This window comes from Borostomias antarcticus, assembly GCF_949987555.1.
Source record: "Borostomias antarcticus genome assembly, chromosome: 21".
Lineage (NCBI taxonomy): Eukaryota > Metazoa > Chordata > Actinopteri > Stomiiformes > Stomiidae > Borostomias > Borostomias antarcticus.
Window position 1 is genome coordinate 17,224,167 of NC_140254.1, and position 23,864 is coordinate 17,248,030.

General features: G+C 44.0%; 3 protein-coding genes across 4 annotated transcripts in view; 2 read left to right on the top strand and 1 right to left on the bottom strand.

Annotated features, from left to right (window-relative positions):
- The window catches only part of atat1 (alpha tubulin acetyltransferase 1), a 7,055-nt gene extending 4,004 nt beyond the window's left edge, over positions 1-3,051 (bottom strand). For both annotated transcript variants that reach the window (XM_084455275.1, XM_084455276.1), the window contains exons 1-6: positions 2,775-3,051; positions 2,392-2,452; positions 1,470-1,561; positions 999-1,056; positions 765-878; positions 505-606 (exon numbers count right to left, since the gene is read on the bottom strand). In XM_084455275.1, coding sequence (XP_084311401.1) covers positions 505-606; positions 765-878; positions 999-1,056; positions 1,470-1,561; positions 2,392-2,452; positions 2,775-2,866 — 519 coding nt within the window. In that variant the 5' untranslated portion in view covers positions 2,867-3,051. The remainder of the gene's footprint in view (positions 1-504; positions 607-764; positions 879-998; positions 1,057-1,469; positions 1,562-2,391; positions 2,453-2,774) is intronic.
- A 5,339-nt stretch (positions 3,052-8,390) lies between these two features.
- On the top strand, positions 8,391-9,644 carry LOC311322892 (tumor necrosis factor-like; the record flags this gene model as incomplete). Its single annotated transcript, XM_084455010.1, has 4 exons — positions 8,391-8,564; positions 8,681-8,708; positions 8,918-8,983; positions 9,223-9,644. The coding sequence occupies 4 exons, from the start codon at positions 8,391-8,393 to the stop codon at positions 9,642-9,644; spliced, it is 690 nt and encodes a 229-aa protein (XP_084311136.1).
- An 8,128-nt stretch (positions 9,645-17,772) lies between these two features.
- On the top strand, positions 17,773-19,026 carry LOC311322893 (tumor necrosis factor-like; the record flags this gene model as incomplete). The annotated part of the gene is made up of 4 exons (XM_084455011.1): positions 17,773-17,946; positions 18,063-18,090; positions 18,300-18,365; positions 18,605-19,026. 4 exons carry the CDS (start codon positions 17,773-17,775, stop codon positions 19,024-19,026), a joined length of 690 nt encoding a protein of 229 aa, XP_084311137.1.
- Positions 19,027-23,864: the final 4,838 nt, after the last annotated feature.

Here is a 23,864-nt window from a genome sequence, read left to right on the forward strand (position 1 = left end):
TCATCATATTGATAAATGATCGCGTCCAGGGAAGGAAATTAAAGGGGGTAATGTATTTAGCTGAACCATTAGCCTCAGAGACCCAGTCGGTTGATCTAATCAAACAGGGAACCCTGAGTTTAGGACTGCTGGCTGGAACAGTGTGGGGTCTAACTGGGGGACAGAACGGTGGGGTAGAACTGTGGGGTAGAACTTAAGGGTAGAATGGCAGAGTAGAACTATTCCTGTCCCTCTCCACCTCAGTGGGGGATTGTTATCAGCGTAGATGATTAGATAAACACTCACACTAAATCACCCACGAAATGAGAATGATAGATACGGAAATGTCATACTTGACATATGAGTCGGAGAGGTGATCGAGAGAATGTCTAAATATAAGTGTGACGAGTACAATTATGATATGAGTAATAAGGAAATTTAATAGGGAACTTATGTGTGTGCTTAGTGATAGACAGCTCAGCCACCAGCCTGTATAGCTGGTTATTTGTCATAGTAAGGTCGTACCTGATGTACACTGTCTTTCAGACAGAAATGCTTCTCCAGGAAAGACAGGAATTTAGGGGAGGGTCTGTCATAAGCCATCGTCACCGGCTCCACCCGTTTGTGCTTCAAGGGGAAGAGAAATCAAAACACGATGTGGCAATAACAGCACTTGTCTCAGCAGGCAAACAGACAACGCAAACAACTCTCTAAGAATGTCACCGTCGACCAACTCCCTCAAACACATTCCACTGCACTAGATGAGTGTTCAGGGATTGACGCACCTGCAGGATGAATTGGAAGAGCTCAAGCCCGTAGCCATGTCTCTGCAAGCTCTCTGTGATGTAGAAATCCAAAACACAGAGAGGCTCGGCCTCCACGTGCGCCCCCCGCTGGTCCTTAGGGAGCATTACAACCATTTATTTGCACAAGAACAGCTCCCAGTATCGATAGCCTAGTAGTTGTCAGAGAGATAAAGTATAAACATGGTAGAAGTCAATGTCAAGTAGGGGACTCACAAGCAGAAACAACTTCTTATAGCCGACCTTTAGAAACCCCACTGCTACCCCTTTTCCTCTGCGGAAGGGAGGGAGAGAGGGGGAGAGGGAGAGAGAAAGAGAGAGAAAGAGAGAGAGAGAGAGAGAGAGAGAGAGAGAGAAAGAGAGAGATAGAAAGAGAGAGAGAGAGAGAGAGAGGGAGGAGGAGATAAGGCGTAAGAGGTGCAGCTTGTCCCTTGGAATGTGAGGGGATGATTGACTTAGTTTTCCATTCCAGTGACCTCCACTGAACAAAACCATGATTAGTGTTTCTAGCAGGAGCACAAGGTCTCACTATAGGACTTGAAAAGAGAATCTGCCGCTGGTCATGCCACAGAATGTTTTCAGACATTTACAATGTTCTCATACTTTGCGTGAATTCCTTAACACCTGTCACCGGCGTTATGGACAGACGTGCATGCGAGTTTGGTGAATGTGAGGAGTTCAGGCTACCTGTTAGCCTCTCCTTCCTTCAGCAGGTACAGATGATGCTTGTTGGACTGCAACTTTGACGCACTTGTGATCGGGGCTGTCAACTGCTGGGCCTGTAGTAGAAATCCAGAGACTCAAATGTGATAATACTGTCACTGACAGGCAGGCAACCCCCCTCCCCCAAACACACACACATACTATCTCACTAGCTCACACCACTAGCATTAAATGTCCCTAGGGCTAGAACTAATTGCGGAAACGCTTTTTGCATTGTGGGCCCTAAACTCTGGAACTCCTTTCAACAAGGCAAAAACAAGCACCCTCCCTTATTACCCTGCAGACTTATTAACGGATGCATATGGGACTGTAGTGTGTAAATGCCATTGATGCTAGTCATTTCCTTATTGCACTTAATCATTATTCTACCCTACATCCTTGTACTATGTCACTACTTTCTGCTTTTCATACTGTGCTACAGTACTGTGTTGCTGTAATTGTAGTTTTCTACAGTAGTTGGTAAACTGTCATTGTTGGCTGCATGCTGCCAAAGGTTTCTTTTTTGTTCGTCTTTTTGTATTTTTCTGTACTCTGCCACTGAATTACTGTATATGTGGTTTGTAAGCAGGGCATCTGTAAACGAGAGTCAGTATGTTCTTCCCTGTCTAAATAAAGGCTTTCATTTCTCTCTCTCTGTCACACACACACACATACACACACACACACACACACACACACACACACACACACACACTTTCTATCTCTCTCTCTCTGTTACACACACACACACACACACACACACTTTCTATCTCTCTCTCTCTGTTACACACACACACACACACACACTTTCTATCTCTCTCTCTGTTACACACACACACACGCACACACACACACACACACACACACACACACACACACACACACACACACACACACACACACATACCTTGGCAGATGCTCTCCCAAGTTCATCAATAATAGTGGCAATTTGAGGTTGTGGATCTGGCCTAAAAGATTGACAGAGAAAAGCGAGGAGTTATGGAAAACCAATGCTATGACATGGTAGCGGTATTTCTTTCAGAGCATCATCGCTGACAGGTGGAAGGAACCATATCACGTCATGCCAATGATTGCGGGCGAGGGCGGAGGCTGTCATTAGTGGAATGAAGTTGCTATGTGGTTTAGCTAGCTAGCATCAGCGCTAAATCTGGCCATGGCTGGTGGTGGCTACTGTATCAGCAAGCATACAAGCAGTGTTCTGTGTAGTTGCATGCATTATATGGCCTCGTAGTCATTTGTGAATACATATAGTAGGTTATAGGCTAATACCTTCCCAAAGATTTTCGACTTGCGGCAAGATTTTGATCCAGGACCGTGACTCTCTCAGGAAGGACATGGTTGATATCGAACGGGAATTCCATAATCCTTGGAAGACGATTTCCCAAATAATCTAACTAGCTAATAAAAAGTGTCAGCAAGTACATACATGTGATAGATTTAGATGCTGGCAGCTATCGTACAACTGCTAGATTTTCTGCAGAGAATACACAGGTCATCCACGGTATGGTCAGCTAAGTAGCTAGCTAGGAAACCCGACAGACAGACAGACGGCCCACTATGACGCATGCATGGACACAAATCAGTCACTTCTAGCTATGGTCCAGGCGCGACGGCATTAAAGGGGGGGCCATGTTCTTTATCAATGCAGCCTTCGGCCCATTGTGTCTGTCGGTTTGTTGTGAGCGCTAACGAGTCACTCCCCGGCAACCTAAAACCTAAATACAACTAGTAGCGACGACTGCAATATTTAACACGAACGCTCCTCATACTGATCGTGGGGGGGGGGGGCATTTTTTGGCTTATTATCCCTAAGTAGCTGCTCAGATATCTAAACAATGTCAAAATGCAAAACATAAATGTGATGGTAGGAGCCGAGTCTGGTAAATACTGTGCGCGTTTTGCGCATATACTCCTACATGTACGGTATCACTCCATGATCCGCTCACGGACTTTACAGCGTTGCTAAGGACTCTAGCAAAGCGCTTAGCGCGCTACTGTAGCAGAGGTAGTACCATTAATACATCCATGGGTAGTACAGATACAAGCCCAACATATAGCCTCGCTCGCCTTAAGGCTCATTTTTACATCAAAGCGTTTTTATAACGATTTTACTCCATGTGTTCTTGTTGCTGTAATTGTTTTATTATTGTATTGGGTAATGTGTTTTATTGTTTTATTATTTAATTTTATCTTTTTATGCTACCTTCCCTGTGTTGAGTTTCATATTTTAAATTACGTTTTACTTATATTTGCCACTATATGTGTTTTTTTCCTGTGTTTTGGTGTACTGATGATGAAGACAAGGAGAGAGAGAGAGGGGATAGGACACTGATGACACACGAGGTTTTGAAATAGCGTAGATTAGACGGAAAGCACTCGCAAACTGTGTAAATTCGCTTTCATGCTTTAGAATATGCCACATGTGAGCCCGAGATGGAACATTACAGTTTTTTAAAATGCAAAATAGGCTTAACAGCCTTCATCTCACCTGCTCCATAGCACATGCAGAGAAAATATAAAATGTGTGAATTCACTTTCACAACTAGCACACAGATAAAAAATAGATCTTACACAGATGTTTTTTTTTTTTTAATAAAAAAAATAGTGCACTTACATGGCCTATAACTCAGTGTAACCTATGGATGTATTTGTGTTTCCTAAATGAAAGCCTTCATACAAAAAAGCAGCTCACAGCAATTTACAACAGGGAAATTACATACACAGAGTGCTTCACATAAAAATAGACATAAAAATAACATAAAACTAGGGAAAATAAGATGTAAGATAAAACACAATAAAAGGAAGATAAAGTTATAAAAGTGAAGAAATCAAGTAAAATTCAACTTTGGGATAAACCTTCTCGAATTCAGATAGCTCAATTTCAGTGAGCGGTCGTCCCTGTCCTTGATGACAGATGTAGGCCTTATACTTTCTGAAAGTCGACTTCTGTGAACGGTAGTTGGGCCTTCATCCGTCCCCTTTTGATGACAGTTTAGCGCTTTTTTTCATGGCCACAAAGGGTCAGAGTCAGGGTCAATGAGTTGGTGACTCACTGACACTCACTGCTGTGTTTATTCCTCTTTTTAATTATGTTTTCTAGATTGATTAGGCAAAGCTCCATACAGTATCATACTTCTTTGACAATACCACCACTTTACTTTATATCTGAAATAAATTTTATCAAATGCTATGGACTGATATTGATCTCAAAATTGCAACATGACGAGGGAAAGAAATTAAATCAGAACATATCCTGAATAGGCTTATGTATTACACCCTTCAACCAAAAGGGTACCAAAGATTTGGGTGTAACACTTAACCACAAGTAGGCTAAAATAATCAAATCAAACTGTATTTGTATAGCGCATTTCATACACAGAGGCAACACAATGCGCTTTACAGAGAGCAATGTGTGTGTGTGTGTGTGTGGGAGGGGGGGGCATAGGTCCCACCCCTACATATTCCAGAGGGAAGCAAAAAAAAAAACAGTTTCACCTGGGGGCCAGAAAAGTAAGCTATAAAAATTCTTCCCTGACCACTCTCAACGAGACGACCGAGCAAGCTCCTGGAAAATGTTTGTCTATTGACATATACAATGTCAGAATGTAGAACATATACAGAGCAGTAAACATGGGCTAAATACTTCATAAGAGAGACATGTCTAACAGTTGAGTGCATAAATAGTTAGAGAAGTGGCCTACATGGTAGGCACTGTCTGTTTAATGCTCAAACACAAGTGTAGCAAAGAGCGCAATGTGCTACTGTAACTCTCCAACCACAAGCGCGCTCCCTACTGTAGCAGGCTGCTTACTCATACACATTAGCAGTGCAATGGTTGCTATGGCACAGGCAGGAAACCGCAGGTTTCACATTAGTCAGGTCTGAGTATACCTTATAGTTTCATTACCCCCTCCACAGTAGTCCATGTCATCCTCCCCCTCCTCTCTCTTTAATGCACTGCCCAGAGATCAATCCTGTGATACAGAGATTCCAAACAGGAAGTGAGAATGACCTCATCCTCAAGCCAGTACTGCTTAACGTGGGCTTTTTGGTCTCAAATTGGCACAACATCATTTTCGAAATAGACCCTCACATGACTTGTATTATGTTCTCTTTATTGGTATTTTTGATCAAAAATCTTTTGGTTTCTCTTGGTTTTCTTGGTTTTGCTTCCTCACTGAAGTTCATGTTTTTATTTTCAGTCTCTCTGAGGAGAGTGATTTTCACCAGAAACTCGGGGTGGAAAACTCAAAAACGTATTTTGTTCCATAATTAAAGTGGGCATAAAAATTGAAAATGTGGAAAAAATCTATCACAGCCAACAGGTAGAAAGATGGGGCTTCCCTAACTCACCTTCCAACTTTGAAAGGTTCTCTAGAAATGCCCCACATCAGTCCCTCTCTGTGGTGAGCCTCAGACACACCTTCGTCATGACTCCTCTTTGTAGTGCTGATGTGGTTTACTTGGCCTAGTAGAGAAGTGCACGGCTCAAATGATGCACTCCTCCATTTCCACTGAGGTGGAAATGACTCTGCAAACACACACTCACACTGCCTCTCAAGCACGCACATGCACACACACACACACACACACACACACACACACACACACACACACACACACACTCACACTGCCTCTCAAGCACGCACATGCACACACACACACACACACACACACACACACACTCACACTGCCTCTCAAGCACGCACATGCACACACACACACACACACACACACACACACACTCACACTGCCTCTCAAGCACGCACATGCACACACACACACACACACACACACACTCACACTGCCTCTCAAGCACGCACATGCACACACACACACACACACACACACGTATAGTAGCTATGTACACGCACCTACAGTACACATACTTACACTCACACACACACACACACAGTGTGTGCGTGTGTGTGTGTAGCAATCTCAAAGGTGGGCATGGGGGGCATGTCTAGATGTAGAGCATGGAGAGTGGGAAGGTGTTGGACAGAAAGAAGGAGGTGTTGGGGGTTACGTAAATGAGGTGTACGTAAGTGAGGGCTGTTTTAAAGGAAATCTAAAACATTTCCCTCTCACCGACTCATAATGGAGATGTGTGATCCTCATTTGAAAGTAGAGGAGGTAAAATGTGGCACAAGTCCCCCGTCTCTCTAAATGAGAAGATGAATCCCATGGTTCGTTTTTATGGGGTTTTCAAATTAGTTGGGGGAATGACGTGTCAGTTTCCCATCTGAAGGCACAGTAGAGGCTACTGATATGAAGAGGAGAGGAGAGCCACATGGAACCTGAGTGGCCAATGCACATTTGATTGTGTGTGTGTTTCTGTGTGTGTGTGTGCGTGTCTTTCTGTGTGTGTGTGTGTGTGTGTGTGTGTGTGTGTGTGTGTGTGTGTGTGTGTGTGCGTGTGTGTGTGTGTGTAGTAGTAGTAGTAGTAGTAGTTGTAGTAGTATTTGCATTTTCCTCATTCCTTACCCAGATGAATGAACAGTTTGTTGTTACAGGGCTGAATGTAGGACTATGTTCCTCTTTCCATTCTGTATGACATAGATGAGCCATACTGTTTATTTACTAGTCATCTATGCAAAGTATTCTAATGACAATAATGTCCATATTAGGCAATGGTTGTCCAAGTGACCTGGTATTAAACCAGTGACTTTGTGGACTGGGCTACCTACCGCCTGCCAGACTAACTCATGTATAAAAATAACCTTAAAGTGACCCTGTTACCATTGATGTGATTCCATTGTTACTCATGCTTTCCGTTCAATTAAGAAGGATGAGTGTTGATGTGACACTCACCTGATTCTGTGATCAAAATGGAACACTTGGGACAGGGTCACTGTTGTCTGACTTCTCATGTGGATGACACTCATTTAATGCAGATTGATAAACTTTGAGGACACACACATTGGGGAAACAATGTGCAAAATACAAATTATTATTTTTCAAGAACATTAAATATATCCTTGTATTCAAATGCTTTTCTTGGGCGGATTAAGTGATTTGCATGACTTGAATGGGGAAGGATTATGAATATTTCATAGTTGAATGAGGGGACACATGAGAACCCAACCATCATGGCCTACTTACAGTATAGAAAAAGGAAGGAAATTACATGAAGCCAAGAGTGCACTGCAAGTTCAACTACTCTATGGAACAACTCTTTCACTCACACGGTACTTGGAAAAGTTCCTATTGAATTAAGGAGAAAATAGTTCAGTCATGTCAACAGACAGATAAATAGAAAGGCAGAGGGACAACAGCACAACCAGGGACTCATTACACAACATATATACATTATATTACACTGGGAAAGAGAGTACAGATGAAACTGCTCTGCAGAGAGTAGCTCCTTCCGTTTTTTGCAGGCTGATAGTACTTGTGGTCTGTCTGTGTGTGTGTGTGTGTGTGTGTGTGTGTGTGTGTGTGTATGTGTGTGTGTGTGTGTGTGTGTGTGAGTGTGTATGTGTGTGTGTGTGTGTGTGTGTGTGTGTGTGTGTGTGTGAGAGTGCGCATCTTTCCCAAGTGTGAAACTTTGACGGGTTCTCCAGTCACTACAGCTCAAGCCCTCCTCCCCAGCAAAGTCTCCACTTCCTGACATCACAGGAGTTTCCCTTTGCAGATGCTTTTAAAAGGACCAGCTCAGAGTTTCAGTCAATCAGTCAAAGGCTTGACAGAGGACAGAACTACCCTCACAACACAGCCATCCTCTAACAAGACTGGGAAGGCTTTGGCACTGTAGTTACTTTACCAGTTTACTTTCAACTTTTTGAGACTTCAGCATTTTGACATTTGAGGCTTGAAGTAGGACAGTAGGACACTCTGCTCTATCAGAACCAGAAGACTCAGGGATTACAAATTACAACTACGATGGGAAGTGACCACAAAGTGCAGGTGGACATGGAGGGAGGCTCTAGCGCCCCAGCTGAGGTGACGGTGGTACGGGAAGCGCCCCTGACCGCCACCCGCTGGCGAGTGGGCGGAGCCTTGCTGGCCATGGCCCTGTGTGTCTCTGCTGCTCTCTTCTTCACCTGGAACCATCAGGTAAACAGACAAGTCTTGGATTCCGACCGATTGATGATGAAGTGGTGTACAACTCGTTCATTGTTTTGTGATTCTGTTAACATTTCTTTATCTGTTTCTTTTTTTCCTCTGTTCAGAAGCAAGATCGTGTTGAGGAAGCAGACGGTGAGAGCCCTTTTAGTTTGTCTACATGCAGTTGTAGTATTGTTTGGTATCATGGTGGAGGACGTAGCCTACAGTAGTTTCTGCCTCTCCATACCAGAGTGCTGTGTAGTGTGGGTCAGTGCTTCCTGCCTGGTGTGGAGTTTGCATGTGAGGATCAGTCTCTGAGCCTCTGTCCTAGTTTCTAAACCTCTTCCTTTTCCCCTCTGCAGACCTCCGCCACACATTGAGGCAAGTCTCTACGTCAGGCGGCATCAAGGCTGCTATTCACTTAGATGGTAAGCACACGCTCAACACATCACAGTCTCTTCAACGGCGTTGGTAACTTTCCGCTAAATGTGATTTTTAGCTGCACACATGACTCTTCTCTGTGATTAACACAAGCCATTCATGCATGCTGTATAAGACATAAACTCTCTCTCTTTCTGAGATTCATTTTCAAGTCTACGGATGTCCAGGCTCTCTGAATTTACTGTTGCCCATAGTGACCTCTCTCTTTCTCTCCCTCCCTCCATAGGTGATTACAACAAAACATACTCCGTTGACACAGTTCAGTGGCATAGCAATGTGAACCAGGCCTTCGTTAATGGCGACCTCAAGCTTGTCAACAACGAGATCGTCATTCCCAAGAACGGGTTGTACTTCGTCTACAGCCAGGTGTCCTTCAGCGTCAGCTGCAGCGCCGGAAAGACGGTTCACCTGAGCGACACCGTCAAGTGTCACTCTGACGCCACTGGAGGGGTTTATAACGTTCTGCTCCATTCCATACACACCGCCTGCGAGAACCCCGGGCCGAGCAAGGGCCACAGCTACAACTCTGTCTACGCCGGAGGGGCCTTCCGCTTGAAGAGAGGAGACAGGCTGAACACCGAGGTGAACGGTGTCAAATCCTTGTATAATAGTGCTGGGAAGAACTTCTTTGGTGTGTTTGCACTGTGAGAGCAACAGAGTAGAGAGAGGGAGAGAGAGAGAGGGAGCAGGAGAGAGGCAGCTAATACAATACAAAGAGTTCAAAAAGAGAGGAGGTGAAGAAGTCGCTGACAGGAGTCATGTTAGTTCATCTTCTATATTTCATGGAAAGAAGTTCAGGGCAGTTTTATGCCATTGGCTACTTTACTGAGATTAACCCATGTAAACTGTAACAATTTATCATGGGGGTCTCCTGTATAATAATGTATTTCCACAGGGATTTCTGTGGAACTGCATTGCAATTATGTAAATGTACTATGTACATGAATCTTCTGACTCTGGGAATCTGCTGCTGTGCTACAGCACGTGCTGTGAATGATATCTTGATTGTAACATGCAAATGTATTCCACAATTTAGAATATGTCACTACAATCTGACAACTTGTATTTCGTCCGAAGCCTCTCTAATTGATTACTTATATTTATTTATTTATTTATTTATTGAATTATGTACTGACTTATTTATTGATTTATTTATTTATTGCACTCTTCTTGTATGTGTTTACTTTTAAATAAGTGCTATTTATTGTAATTGTTGATTTAGGTTTTAAATATATGTTTATAATATTTATTTATTTATTTGCTAGTTATACTATTTAATTGCATTTCTGTGCATTTGTTGACCAGATGCCAGTTTTGAGATGTGTTTCAGATGTTGCGTATCCTAATTTATTTGTTGATCTATTTTTACCATTGTATAAGAATTTGAAAACTGTTCTTGTGTACAAACATGTAAGTCAGTTTTCCTGCATGAAAGCCTTTGCTACTGTTGAGTGAGAACCTTAATAAAATGTTTAAAGGACAAAAAAGCTGAATGAGCGAGTTTGTATTCTCCTGGATCAAAGACATCATGTAGAGCACTGTTTAGAATAGGGGACATGTCTGGATGTAGAGCATGGAGAGTGGGGAGGTGGTGGTCAGAGAGAAGCAGGTGTTGGGGTGCTGGGGGTTAAAGGTTAGGGTTGGGTTAGAGTTCTGACAGTGGTCTGTGGGCTGTCTAAATTAGGGCTGTTTTATGTAAATGTCGTTTCCCTCCCACCTACTCATAATGGAGATGTGTGATCCTCATTTGAAAGTAGAGGAGGGAAAATGTGGCACACAAAGTCCCCCGTCTCTCTAAATGAGTAGATGAATCCCATGGTTCGTTTTGGGGGTTATTTTCAAATTAGTTGATGGAATGACTTGTTGATTTTCCATCTGGCTACTATGAAGAGGAGAGGAGAGCCACATGGAAACTGAGTGACCAATGCAAATTTGATTGGAGCTTTTTTGCTCTATATTTGTGTGTGTGGCTCTATACACACACACACACACACACACACACACACACACACACACACACACACACACACACAGACACACACACACCCTGTGGGCCCAGGGGCCTCCTGCAGCCAAGATGGGGGTACCGGTCGCCCCACCCACGCCACCAGATTCACCTCATCGTGGTGAAGACAGCGCTACTGGGGATAGCGCAACCCCTGATGGCTCTTTAAAAACGTGCTTGTGCAGGCATCCATCTCTGACCACGGCGAAAGTACCCGGACCTTAAATCTTGGACTTTGAGCTGCGGCATGCAGACGACTGCGCTCTGGTGTCTCACACTCCTTAAGGTCCGTCCTCGCTGAGGCAGTGAGAGCGAACAGCAGGACGGGACTGACCGTCCAACGACGACAAAATGGAAAGTCCAACAGCACCCAACAGAACAACTAACTGTCAGTAGTTTCATCGTTCCGAGAGTATTCTCTCTGAAGACGGCGGCGTTGATGGCGAGGTCCAGAAGCCCAAATCAACCTAGCATCAAACCAGGCCAGGTCCAGCCTGGCTTATGTGCGTGGCTGGCTCGTTTCTGTTCAGGACTGGTCGAACGGAAGCTAGTCACGCCACTGAAATAGCTTTGAATTGAAATGACATGAAATAATGTCTGATAAATTAAGATAGGTCTTGTCGCCTGGACACATCAGTTCCAATGCTTCCAATTCTAATCCAGCACAAAAAGAGCAGGATAGCCAGTTAGCTCATGAGCTCACAACAACTAGCAGCAGCAGGGGCGTAGATTCACTTTTATTCCCATGGGTTTTTTTCACCTCAAAGGGGCCCCTAGCCTGTCTGTCAATCAAAAATATGTTTCTAATAATATATTCATTAAAATAGCCTATTGAATTTATCTTAATTTGTACCATCTGAAACATATAGATGTGATATACTGGAGCTATATAAACTTATTTCTACATAAGAACGAGGACCGGGGATAACAAAAGACGTGTTCTTTATTAAAAGAGACCAGACTAAACATGACACAGCACTTAGAGGCATCAACTGCAGTTATGTAGTCACCAGTAGGCCTAGTATGTGCCAGAACGTCACAACAAATAGTACAGCCATACTAAGGTAAGACAAATCACTAGGCTCAATAGTCTATACGGTATTTTCCCTCAATTCGCTCAGAGGCAACATGTCATGGTAAAGGCTATAAGCCTAATAATCCAATGTAGGCTACTCAAAAAAAAGTTTAACACATGAAAAAAGACAAAAAATATTTAAAAGTAGGCTATTCTTGGAATGTGTAGACTATCTGAACTGCGTTCTTCTTTTCTTCATCCTCGCAAATGTCTCAATTAGGCCTACATTGCTGAAGTCCACCCTCTCAGTCATTTCTCTCTCAATAAAACGCATTGCCAGATTTGAGAGACGATTCTCACTCATTGAAGACCGCAGATATGTTTTAATTAGTTTAAGACGGCTGAAAGTGCGCTCTGCCTGTGCACCGCTTATGGGAATAGTGAGATAGATCTGATATAAAGGTCCTTGTCGTCACTGTGCGTGAAATTTTGTGTGGAGGTGCATGTAGGCTATGTACAGTAGCCTATAAGCCCTACAATCAGTGGTCAGGTAGGCTATATTGTATACAGTATATGAATGAATAGTGTTTGTAATTTTCAGACGGTAGCCTAGTCAATGTAGGCTACCTGCACCGATGACCTGCACATTAATGCTGTGGAACAACTTCCTGTTCACTCATTACAGTACTACAGTACTAGACTACAGGTACAGTAGGCACAATGAGGTTGCAGCATTACCAGAATATTATGTAAAATATCGTCATTAACTTCAGCTGAATGCTTTCAACATAGTCACCTGCTATTCTGTGGAATTCCTCCTTCATGGTCAGAGGTTGTGTCCAGAGCAAGGGACACTTTCCTTAGTTATGGCTCTAACACAGTAGCTTTCCCAATGTGTAGCTACTACATCGCCAATGTTAGTATATTAAAAAAAACTCCCGTTTGCAGAAACTCAGGGCAGCCCACATAATTTGCTCTGATGTAAGAGCACGGCCACGATGTGAATTGTGTAGTCTAATAATAGCGATTTCAGGCCGGAAAATGTTATTTAGTAGGCTAGATAGCCTACATACTGGAGTTTGCAGAAAAACAGTAAGGTTATTAGATAATCCTCGGGGAATGATAGGACATCCCATCGCAGTCTTAAAATCCTCTCCCGGTGAAACATGCATGCATTTAAAGCTTCACGAAGTAATGCGCTTCCTCATCTGGTAGGTAGAGACGGGGAGAAAGTCTGTTGGAATGGAAAACCCAGGCTTTCCCTTATTTGAGGCTTAGCGAACTCAGGATTTACACTGAACCCGCTTTCTTGAATACCCCCCTGCTTTCATGTGCTTCAATTTTTGAACTCAACCCAACTGCCTTTTTTTCCCTACCACAATATATCCTCTAGGGGGCCCGTGGGTTTGCAGAACCACATACCCTATGCAAATTATGCTAGGGAGGGGGGGGGGAGTGACAACCGGACATTTGCCATCTTTGGTGCGTTGAGCCATGCACTAAAAAACACTGCCTCTTGTGCTATCTTTGGTGCGTTGCTACCATGCACTAAAAAACACTGCCTCTTGTGGTAGCAACATAGACCTGCAGATCAACAACCTGACGGAGGAAGGGAGGGAAGGAGAGAGGAGTGACAACCAGACATTTGCTGTCTTTGGTGCGCTGGCTTACAGCCACGCACAAAAACAAGAACCTACATCCTACTCCGCGCAAAGGTCTGCGTCTAGCCCTGAGCCACCTGCATCACCGCCCTCCTTCACAGCTGCGAAGCTCGGGTAACTCACGGCCGCCGCATCCAAGTGACAGGAGCACTTCGACGTACGCCGCCTTTCAGCGCATCCTGGGTCTTGCCTGGCCTGATCGCGTGCCTCATTTGGAAATACTCACAAACACTGTGGGAATGGTTAGGCCGCGATCACTCAGCCCCATCTACGTTGGCTGGGGCTTATCAGTTGCCTAGCAGAGTGCTATATTATGGCCAGCCACAACATGGACGACGCCCAGCTGGAGGGCAGAGGAAGCTCTATAAGGACCAGCTGAAGACTGCATTATGGAAGTGCAAAATTAGAACCGAGGACCTGGAGGATGTTTCTACTGACCGTAACAGCTGGCTGCAGCTGTGCCTGGATGACCAGCTGTGCCTGGATGACCAGCTGTGCCTGGATGATCAGCTGTGCCTGGATGACCAGCTGTGCCTGGATGACCCGCATGCTGTAGGAGGAGAGGACAGCCAGGGGACAGCAGAGGAGGCTGAGGAGGAACACAGCCATTGTTGCCACTACCTCCACCCCCACATATACACATCCCACCTGCAGTAGGACTTGTGGGTCCAGGATAGGACTATTCAGCCATCAAAGAACTCACCAATAGAAGTGGACGTCGTCATCGGATTAAGTGGACAACCAAGAAGAAGAAGAAGAAGCAGAAGATGAAGTGTGTGTGTGTGTGTGTACAGTATGTGTGTGTGTGTGTGCCTGTGTGTGTTGATTGTATTGAGATTCTGTATTTTCCTCATTCTCAATATATATATATTCTATACTATACTGCCCACATTCTGTACCTATGGATATATATAGTCTCTGTTCTTCCTCTTTTTTATGCTTTCTACTTTATATCTATCTATCTATCTATCTATCTATCTATCTATCTATCTATCTATCTATCTATCTATCTATCTACTGTATCTATCTATCTATCTATCTATCTATCTATCTATCCATCTATCTATCTATACAGTTTGTTGTTACAGGGCTCTTTTCATTCTGTGTGACATAGATGAGCCATACTGTATATTTACTACTCATCTTCTCAACTGTTTATTTTATTTAACCTCGATTTAATCAGGGATTCTCTCCTGTAAGGGAGCCCGGCATACAAAACACACACAATAAAATATAAACACAAATATAAATACAAGCTACATAATGTACAAACTATTTTACTTATTCAAATGACAATAATGTTGGATGAAATATGTACATTCTGAAATATGTTATTATAGAAGTACTATAAAGTCAAACAAATTTGTCATTTAGCAGACATTTTTATCCAAAGCACCTTATAATTTCTTGATCTTAAATTGGGGTTAGGTACCTTGCTCAAGGGCACAATGGTAGGCAATGCCTGGTCTTCAACCAGTGACTTTTGTGGCTGGGCTACCTACCACCTACCAGACTGACTCATGTCAGGCTATAGGAAATTCTGGGGGGAATGACCTTGAAGTGACCATTTTTCAATTGATGTGATTCCATTGTTACTCATGCTCACCATTGAGTGTTGATGTTGATACTCGCCTGATTCTGTGCTCAACACTTACTGTACGGCAGGGTCACTGTTGATGATTGTTGATGTTGTGAATGATTTAATGCAGATTGATAAACGTTGAAGACACAAACGTTGGGGACACAATGTGCAAAATACAAATGCTTATTTTTCAAGAACATTACATCCTCGCAGCTGTATTGAAATTATTTTCTTACGTAACCATCATGGCCTAGGCTACTTTTAGAAAAGGAAGGAAATTACACTAAGCCAATATTGCATTGCAAGTTCTAACTCAAAAGTTTCTATTGAATTAAGGTGAAAATAGTTCAGTCAAACTCTGGGTAGTGTAATACGATTGGTGTTGCATGTGGGTCGGTGGAGAGAATTATCTGATTGTTTTTTGGAGCAGTGTTTCTAAATGTATCACAAACAGGTTTTATCCTATTCGATCAGATCAGGTAGGCCTAACTGTATTTGTTATATGCCCCTGTACAACTTTTGTAGTCTTTTTTTGTTGCTTTGTTTTGGGTATTTGTGTTTTTTGTTTTGTTTTATTGTTGCTTTGGTGCTTTTGCTTTTCAGATATTTTTGCTACTCCCACATGCTGTGTTAAAAAGGAAAATTCAATAAAAATACTGTTAAAAAAGTTAAATCATGTGAACAGACAGAAAAAAAGATGTGTTACAGCAGTAGGCTAAGGTAAGGACAACAAAAAGGCACAATCAGCGAATAATTATAGACGCACAAAATATATGCTGTAAGCCTCTAGGACAGGAGTCTCAAACTCAAATTGGCTTGGGGCCACTGCTGGTATCATCAACTCATAGGAGGGCCGCTTCAATGTCAACTTCAAGTACTACTAACTATAAAAAAGTGCTATATTTCTGAAAATGTCATTTTTCATTCCCATAACTAGACTCACAAAGTCCTATACATTTTAATACATGTTAACAGTTAGTGCAAATCTTTTTTCCTTACTTTTATTTTATCTTGAATAGCCTACATTTGTAGCCTACTTTATTCTATTTTAGCTGCAAGATGCACCACCTACTGTAAGTCTGCCATGGACTAGCTACTTGCACTTTTATTAAAGTTCAAGTTTGTTTCCATTTCTTGCCAGACACTTGAATACATTTGTAGGCTACAACTCTATTTCTTGTCAGACACTTATCTTGAAAGACTGCTGAGACGTTAGCCCTCTGTGTGGGCTCGATCAGCTGTGTGGCTAGTTTTTTCCTCTCGTCTCCCTGTTTCTCATGTTCTCCGTGTTAAGTCATTAACGCTTGACATTATATTCCTTTAGAGCGGCAACTTTTTTCTTGCATATCAGGCAGGTAGCAAGTCCACAAAAATACTGCAATGTCCATCTTTCTGTGAATTGAAACGGTCTGTGCTCCTAGCGTTAGTTAACCATGGAAACAACCCCTCGGTGTCGAGCTGCATTCCGTTCATAGTTCATAGTCGCGTGCGGATTGATTGCACCTGTGACTGTATGCAGCGATCACCTCGCGCGCTGCGCACAATAACAGAATTTCACTCCACGTTTGAGCGACTTGAGTTTGCATTGTTGGCCTGAATGCCGGCGCCGTGTTCAATAAATTATTTTGCAGGCCGGATTACATTATATTTCTGATTATGTCCCGGGCCGGATGGAGGGGTGGGGCGGGCCCAGACCCCTGCGTCTAGGAGGCGAAACAGCCTGAGCTGCTTCAGATACCTTTCTATATTGTGAGCACAGAGACCGATTGAAATAAATGGCAGTGTATTGGACAAAACTAATAACATTTAAGAATACGCAGTTGGAAATGTGAACAAGATCTCAAGCGAGATATCGTACAGTAGAAGAACGCTACACTGAGGAAGAGATTACAGATGCTGCTCTTCCGTTTCAAGCTGACACAGGGCACTTGTGGTTTGTGTGTGTGTGTGTGTGGTGTGTGTGAGCGTGTGTGTATGTGTTTGTGTGTCCGTGTGTGTGTGAGTGTGTGTGTGTCCGTGTGTGTGTGTGCGTGTGTGTGTGTGTGCGTGTGTGTGTGTATGTGTGTGTGTATGTGTGTGTGTGTGTGTGTGTGTGTGTGTGTGTGTGTGTGTGTGTGTGTGTGTGTGTGTGTGTGTGTGTGTGTGTGTGAGAGTGCGCATCTTTCCCAAGTGTGAAACTTTGACGGGTTCTCCAGTCACTACAGCTCAAGCCCTCCTCCCCAGCAAAGTCTCCACTCCCTGACATCACAGGAGTTTCCCTTTGCAGATGCTTTTAAAAGGACCAGCTCAGAGTTTCAGTCAATCAGTCAAAGGCTTGACAGAGGACAGAACTACCCTCACAACACAGCCATCCTCTAACAAGACTGGGAAGGCTTTGGCACTGCAGTTACTTTACCAGTTGACTTTCAACTTTTTGAGACTTCAGCATTTTGACATTTGAGCTTGAAGTAGGACAGTAGGACACTCTGCTCTATCAGAACCAGAAGACTCAGGGATTACAAATTACAACTACGATGGGAAGTGACCACAAAGTGCAGGTGGACATGGAGGGAGGCTCTAGCGCCCCAGCTGAGGTGACGGTGGTACGGGAAGCGCCCCTGACCGCCGCCCGCTGGCGAGTGGGCGGAGCCTTGCTGGCCATGGCCCTGTGTGTCTCTGCTGCTCTCTTCTTCACCTGGAACCATCAGGTAAACAGACAAGTCTTGGATTCAGACCGATTGATGATGAAGTGGTGTACAACTCGTTCATTGTTTTGTGATTCTGTTAACATTTCTTTATCTGTTTCTTTTTTTCCTCTGTTCAGAAGCAAGATCGTGTTGAGGAAGCAGACGGTGAGAGCCCTTTTAGTTTGTCTACATGCAGTTGTAGTGTTGTTTGGTATCATGGTGGAGGACGTAGCCTACAGTAGTTTCTGCCTCTCAATACCAGAGTGCTGTGTAGTGTGGGTCAGTGCTTCCTGCCTGGTGTGGAGTTTGCATGTGAGGATCAGTCTCTGAGCCTCTGTCCTAGTTTCTAAACCTCTTCCTTTTCCCCTCTGCAGACCTCCGCCACACATTGAGGGAAGTCTCTAAGTCAGGCGGCATCAAGGCTGCTATTCACTTAGATGGTAAGCACACGCTCAACACATCACAGTCTCTTCAACGGCGTTGGTAACTTTCCGCTAAATGTGATTTTTAGCTGCACACATGACTCTTCTCTGTGATTAACATAAGCCATTCATGCATGCTGTATAAGACATAAACTCTCTCTCTTTCTGAGATTCATTTTCAAGTCTACGGATGTCCAGGCTCTCTGAATTTACTGTTGCCCATAGTGACCTCTCTCTTTCTCTCCCTCCCTCCATAGGTGATTACAACAAAACATACTCCGTTGACACAGTTCAGTGGCGTAGCAATGTGAACCAGGCCTTCGTTAATGGCGACCTCAAGCTTGTCAACAACGAGATCGTCATTCCCAAGAACGGGTTGTACTTCGTCTACAGCCAGGTGTCCTTCAGCGTCAGCTGCAGCGCCGGAAAGACGGTTCACCTGAGCGACACCGTCAAGTGTCACTCTGACGCCACTGGAGGGGTTTATAACGTTCTGCTCCATTCCATACACACCGCCTGCGAGAACCCCGGGCCGAGCAAGGGCCACAGCTACAACTCTGTCTACGCCGGAGGGGCCTTCCGCTTGAAGAGAGGAGACAGGCTGAACACCGAGGTGAACGGTGTCAAATCCTTGTATAATAGTGCTGGGAAGAACTTCTTTGGTGTGTTTGCACTGTGAGAGCAACAGAGTAGAGAGAGAGAGAGAGAGAGAGAGAGAGAGAGAGAGAGAGAGAGGGAGCAGGAGAGGCAGCTAATACAATACAAAGAGTTCAAAAAGAGAGGAGGTGAAGAAGTCGCTGACAGGAGTCATGTTAGTTCATCTTCTATATTTCATGGAAAGAGGTTCAGGGCAGTTTTATGCCATTGGCTACTTTACTGAGATTAACCCATGTAAACTGTAACAATTTATCATGGGGGTCTCCTGTATAATAATGTATTTCCACAGGGATTTCTGTGGAACTGCATTGCAATTATGTAAATGTACTATGTACATGAATCTTCTGACTCTGGGAATCTGCTGCTGTGCTACAGCACGTGCTGTGAATGATATCTTGATTATGTGTATTCCACAATTTAGAATATGTCACTACAATCTGACAACTTGTATTTCGTCCGAAGCCTCTCTAATTGATTACTTATATTTATTTATTTATTTATGTACTGACTTATTTATTTATTTATTTATTTATTTATTGCACTCTTCTTGTATGTGTTTACTTTTAAATAAGTGCTATTTATTGTAATTGTTGATTTAGGTTTTAAATATATGTTTATAATATTTATTTATTTATTTGCTAGTTATACTATTTAATTGCATTTCTGTGCATTTGTTGACCAGATGCCAGTTTTGAGATGTGTTTCAGATGTTGAGTATCCTAATTTATTTGTTGATCTATTTTTACCATTGTGTAAGAATTTGAAAACTGTTCTTGTGTACAAACATGTAAGTCAGTTTTCCTGCATGAAAGCCTTTGCTACTGTTGAGTGAGAACCTTAATAAAATGTTTAAAGGACAAAAAAGCTGAATGAGCGAGTTTGTATTCTCCTGGATCAAAGACATCATGTAGAGCACTGTTTAGAATAGGGGACATGTCTGGATGTAGAGCAATGGAGAGTGGGGAGGTGGTGGTCAGAGAGAAGCAGGTGTTGGGGTGCTGGGGGTTAAAGGTTAGGGTTGGGTTAGAGTTCTGACAGTGGTCTGTGGGCTGTCGTAAATTAGGGCTGTTTTATGTAAATGTCGTTTCCCTCCCACCTACTCATAATGGAGATGTGTGATCCTCATTTGAAAGTAGAGGAGGGAAAATGTGGCACACAAAGTCCCCCGTCTCTCTAAATGAGTAGATGAATCCCATGGTTCGTTTTGGGGGTTATTTTCAAATTAGTTGATGGAATGACTTGTTGATTTTCCATCTGGCTACTATGAAGAGGAGAGGAGAGCCACATGGAAACTGAGTGACCAATGCAAATTTGTTTGGAGCTTTTTTGCTCTATATTTGTGTGTGTGGCTCTATATACACACACACACACACACACACACACACACACACACACACACACACACACACACACACAGACACACACACACCCTGTGGGCCCAGGGGCCTCCTGCAGCCAAGATGGGGGTACCGGTCGCCCCACCCACGCCACCAGATTCACCTCATCGTGGTGAAGACAGCGCTACTGGGGAGAGCGCAACCCCGATGGCTCTTTAAAAACGTGCTTGTGCATTCATCCATCTCTGACCACGGCGAAAGTACCCGGACCTTAAATCTTGGACCTTGAGCTGCGGCATGCAGACGACTGCGCTCTGGTGTCTCACACTCCTTAAGGTCCGTCCTCGCTGAGGCAGTGAGAGCGAACAGCAGGACGGGACTGACCGTCCAACGACGACAAAATGGAAAGTCCAACAGAACCCAACAGAACAACTAACTGTCAGTAGTTTCATCGTTCCGAGAGTATTCTCTCTGAAGATGGCGGCGTTGATGGCGAGGTCCAGAAGCCCAAATCAACCTAGCATCAAACCAGGCCAGGTCCAGCCTGGCTTATGTGCGTGGCTGGCTTGTTTCTGTTCAGGACTGGTAGGACGGAAGCTAGTCACGCCACTGAAATAGCTGTGAATTGAAATGACATGAAATAATGTCTGATAAATTAAGATAGGTCTTGTCGCCTGGACACATCAGTTCCAATGCTTCCAATTCTAATCCAGCACAAAAAGAGCAGGATAGCCAGTTAGCTCATGAGCTCACAACAACTAGCAGCAGCAGGGGCGTAGATTCACTTTTATTCCCATGGGTTTTTTTCACCTCAAAGGGGCCCCTAGCCTTTCTGTCAATCAAAAATATGTTTTTTTAATAATATATTCATTAAAATAGCCTATTGAATTTATCATAATTTGTAGCATCTGAAACATATAGCTGTAATATACTGGAGCTATATAAACTTATTTCTACATAAGAACGAGGACCGGGGATAACAAAAGACGTGTTCTTTATTAAAAGAGACCAGACTAAACATGACACAGCACTTAGAGGCATCAACTGCAGTTATGTAGTCACCAGTAGGCCTAGTATGTGCCAGAACGTCACAACAAATAGTACAGCCATACTAAGGTAAGACAAATCACTAGGCTCAATAGTCTATACGGTATTTTCACTCAATTCGCTCAGAGGCAACATGTCATGGTAAAGGCTATAAGCCTAATAATCCAATGAAGGCTACTCAAAAAAAAGTTTAACACATGAAAAAAGACAAAAAATATTTAAAAGTAGGCTATTCTTGGAATGTGTAGACTATCTGAACTGCGTTCTTCTTTTCTTCATCCTCGCAAATGTCTCAATTAGGCCTACATTGCTGAAGTCCACCCTCTCAGTCATTTCTCTCTCAATAAAACGCATTGCCAGATTTGAGAGACGATTCTCACTCATTGAAGACCGCAGATATGTTTTAATTAGTTTAAGACGACTGAAAGTGCGCTCTGCCTGTGCACCGCTTATGGGAATAGTGAGATAGATCTGATATAAAGGTCCTCGTCGTCACTGTGCGTGAAATTTTGTGTGGAGGTGCATGTAGGCTATGTACAGTAGCCTATAAGCCCTACAATCAGTGGTCAGGTAGGCTATATTGTATACAGTATATGAATGAATAGTGTTTGTAATTTTCAGACGGTAGCCTAGTCAATGTAGGCTACCTGCACCGATGACCTGCACATTAATGCTGTGGAACAACTTCCTGTTCACTCATTACAGTACTACAGTACTAGACTACAGGTACAGTAGGCACAATGAGTTTGCAGCATTACCAGAATATTATGTAAAATATCGTCATTAACTTCAGCTGAATGCTTTCAACATAGTCACCTGCTATTCTGTGGAATTCCTCCTTCATGGTCAGAGGTTGTGTCCAGAGCAAGGGACACTTTCCTTAGTTATGGCTCTACACACAGTAGCTTTCCCAATGTGTAGCTACTACATCGCCAATGTTAGTATATTAAAAAAAACTCCCGTTTGCAGAAACTCACACATAATTTGCTCTGATGTAAAAGCACGGCCACGATGTGAATTCTGTAGTCTAATAATAGCGATTTCAGGCCGGAAAATGTTATTTAGTAGGCTAGATAGCCTACATACTGGAGTTTGCGGAAAAACAGTAAGGTTATTAGATAATCCTCGGGGAATGATAGGACATCCCATCGCAGTCTTAAAATCCTCTCCCGGTGAAACATGCATGCATTTAAAACTTCACGAAGTAATGCGCTTCCTCATCTGGTAGGGAGAGACGGGGAGACAGTCTGTTGGAATGGAAAACCCAGGCTTTCCCTTATTTGAGGCTTAGCGAACTCAGGATTTGCACTGAACCCGCTTTCTTGAATACCCCCCTGCTTTCATGTGCTTCAATTGTTGAACTCAACCCACCTGCCTTTTGTTCCCCACCGCAATATATCCTCTAGGGGGCCCGTGGGTTTGCAGAACCACACACCCTATGCAAATTATGCTAGGGAGGGGGGGGGGGGGGGGGGGGGGAGTGACAACCGCACATTTGCCATCTTTGGTGCGTTGAGCCATGCACTAAAAAACACTGCCTCTTGTGCTATCTTTGGTGCGTTGCTACCATGCACTAAAAAACACTGCCTCTTGTGGTAGCAACATAGACCTGCAGATCAACAACCTGACGGAGGAAGGGAGGGAAGGAGAGAGGAGTGACAACCAGACATTTGCTGTCTTTGGTGCGCTGGCTTACAGCCACGCACAAAAACAAGAACCTACATCCTACTCCGCGCAAAGGTCTGCGTCTAGCCCTGAGCCACCTGCATCACCGCCCTCCTTCATAGCTGCGAAGCTCGGGTAACTCACGGCCGCCGCATCCAAGTGACAGGAGCACTTCGACGTATGCCGCCTTTCAGCGCATCCTGGGTCTTGCCTGGCGTGATCGCATGCCTCATTTGGAAATACTCACAAACACTGTGGGAATGGTTAGGCCGCGATCACTCAGCCCCATCTACGTTGGCTGGGGCTTATCAGTTGCCTAGCAGAGTGCTATATTATGGCCAGCCACAACATGGACGACGCCCAGCTGGAGGGCAGAGGAAGCTCTATAAGGACCAGCTGAAGACCGCATTATGGAAGTGCAAAATTAGAACCGAGGACCTGGAGGATGTTTCTGCTGACCGTAACAGCTGGCTGCAGCTGTGCCTGGATGACCAGCTGTGCCTGGATGACCAGCTGTGCCTGGATGACCAGCTGTGCCTGGATGACCAGCTGTGCCTGGATGACCCGTTGTGCCTGGATGATCAGCTGTGCCTGGATGACCCGTTGTGCCTGGATGATCAGCTGTGCCTGGATGACCAGCTGTGCCTGGATGACCAGCTGTGCCTGGACGACCCGCATGCTGTAGGAGGAGAGGACAGCCAGGGGACAGCAGAGGAGGCTGAGGAGGAACACAGCCATTGTTGCCACTACCTCCACCCCCACATATACACATCCCACCTGCAGTAGGACTTGTGGGTCCAGGATAGGACTA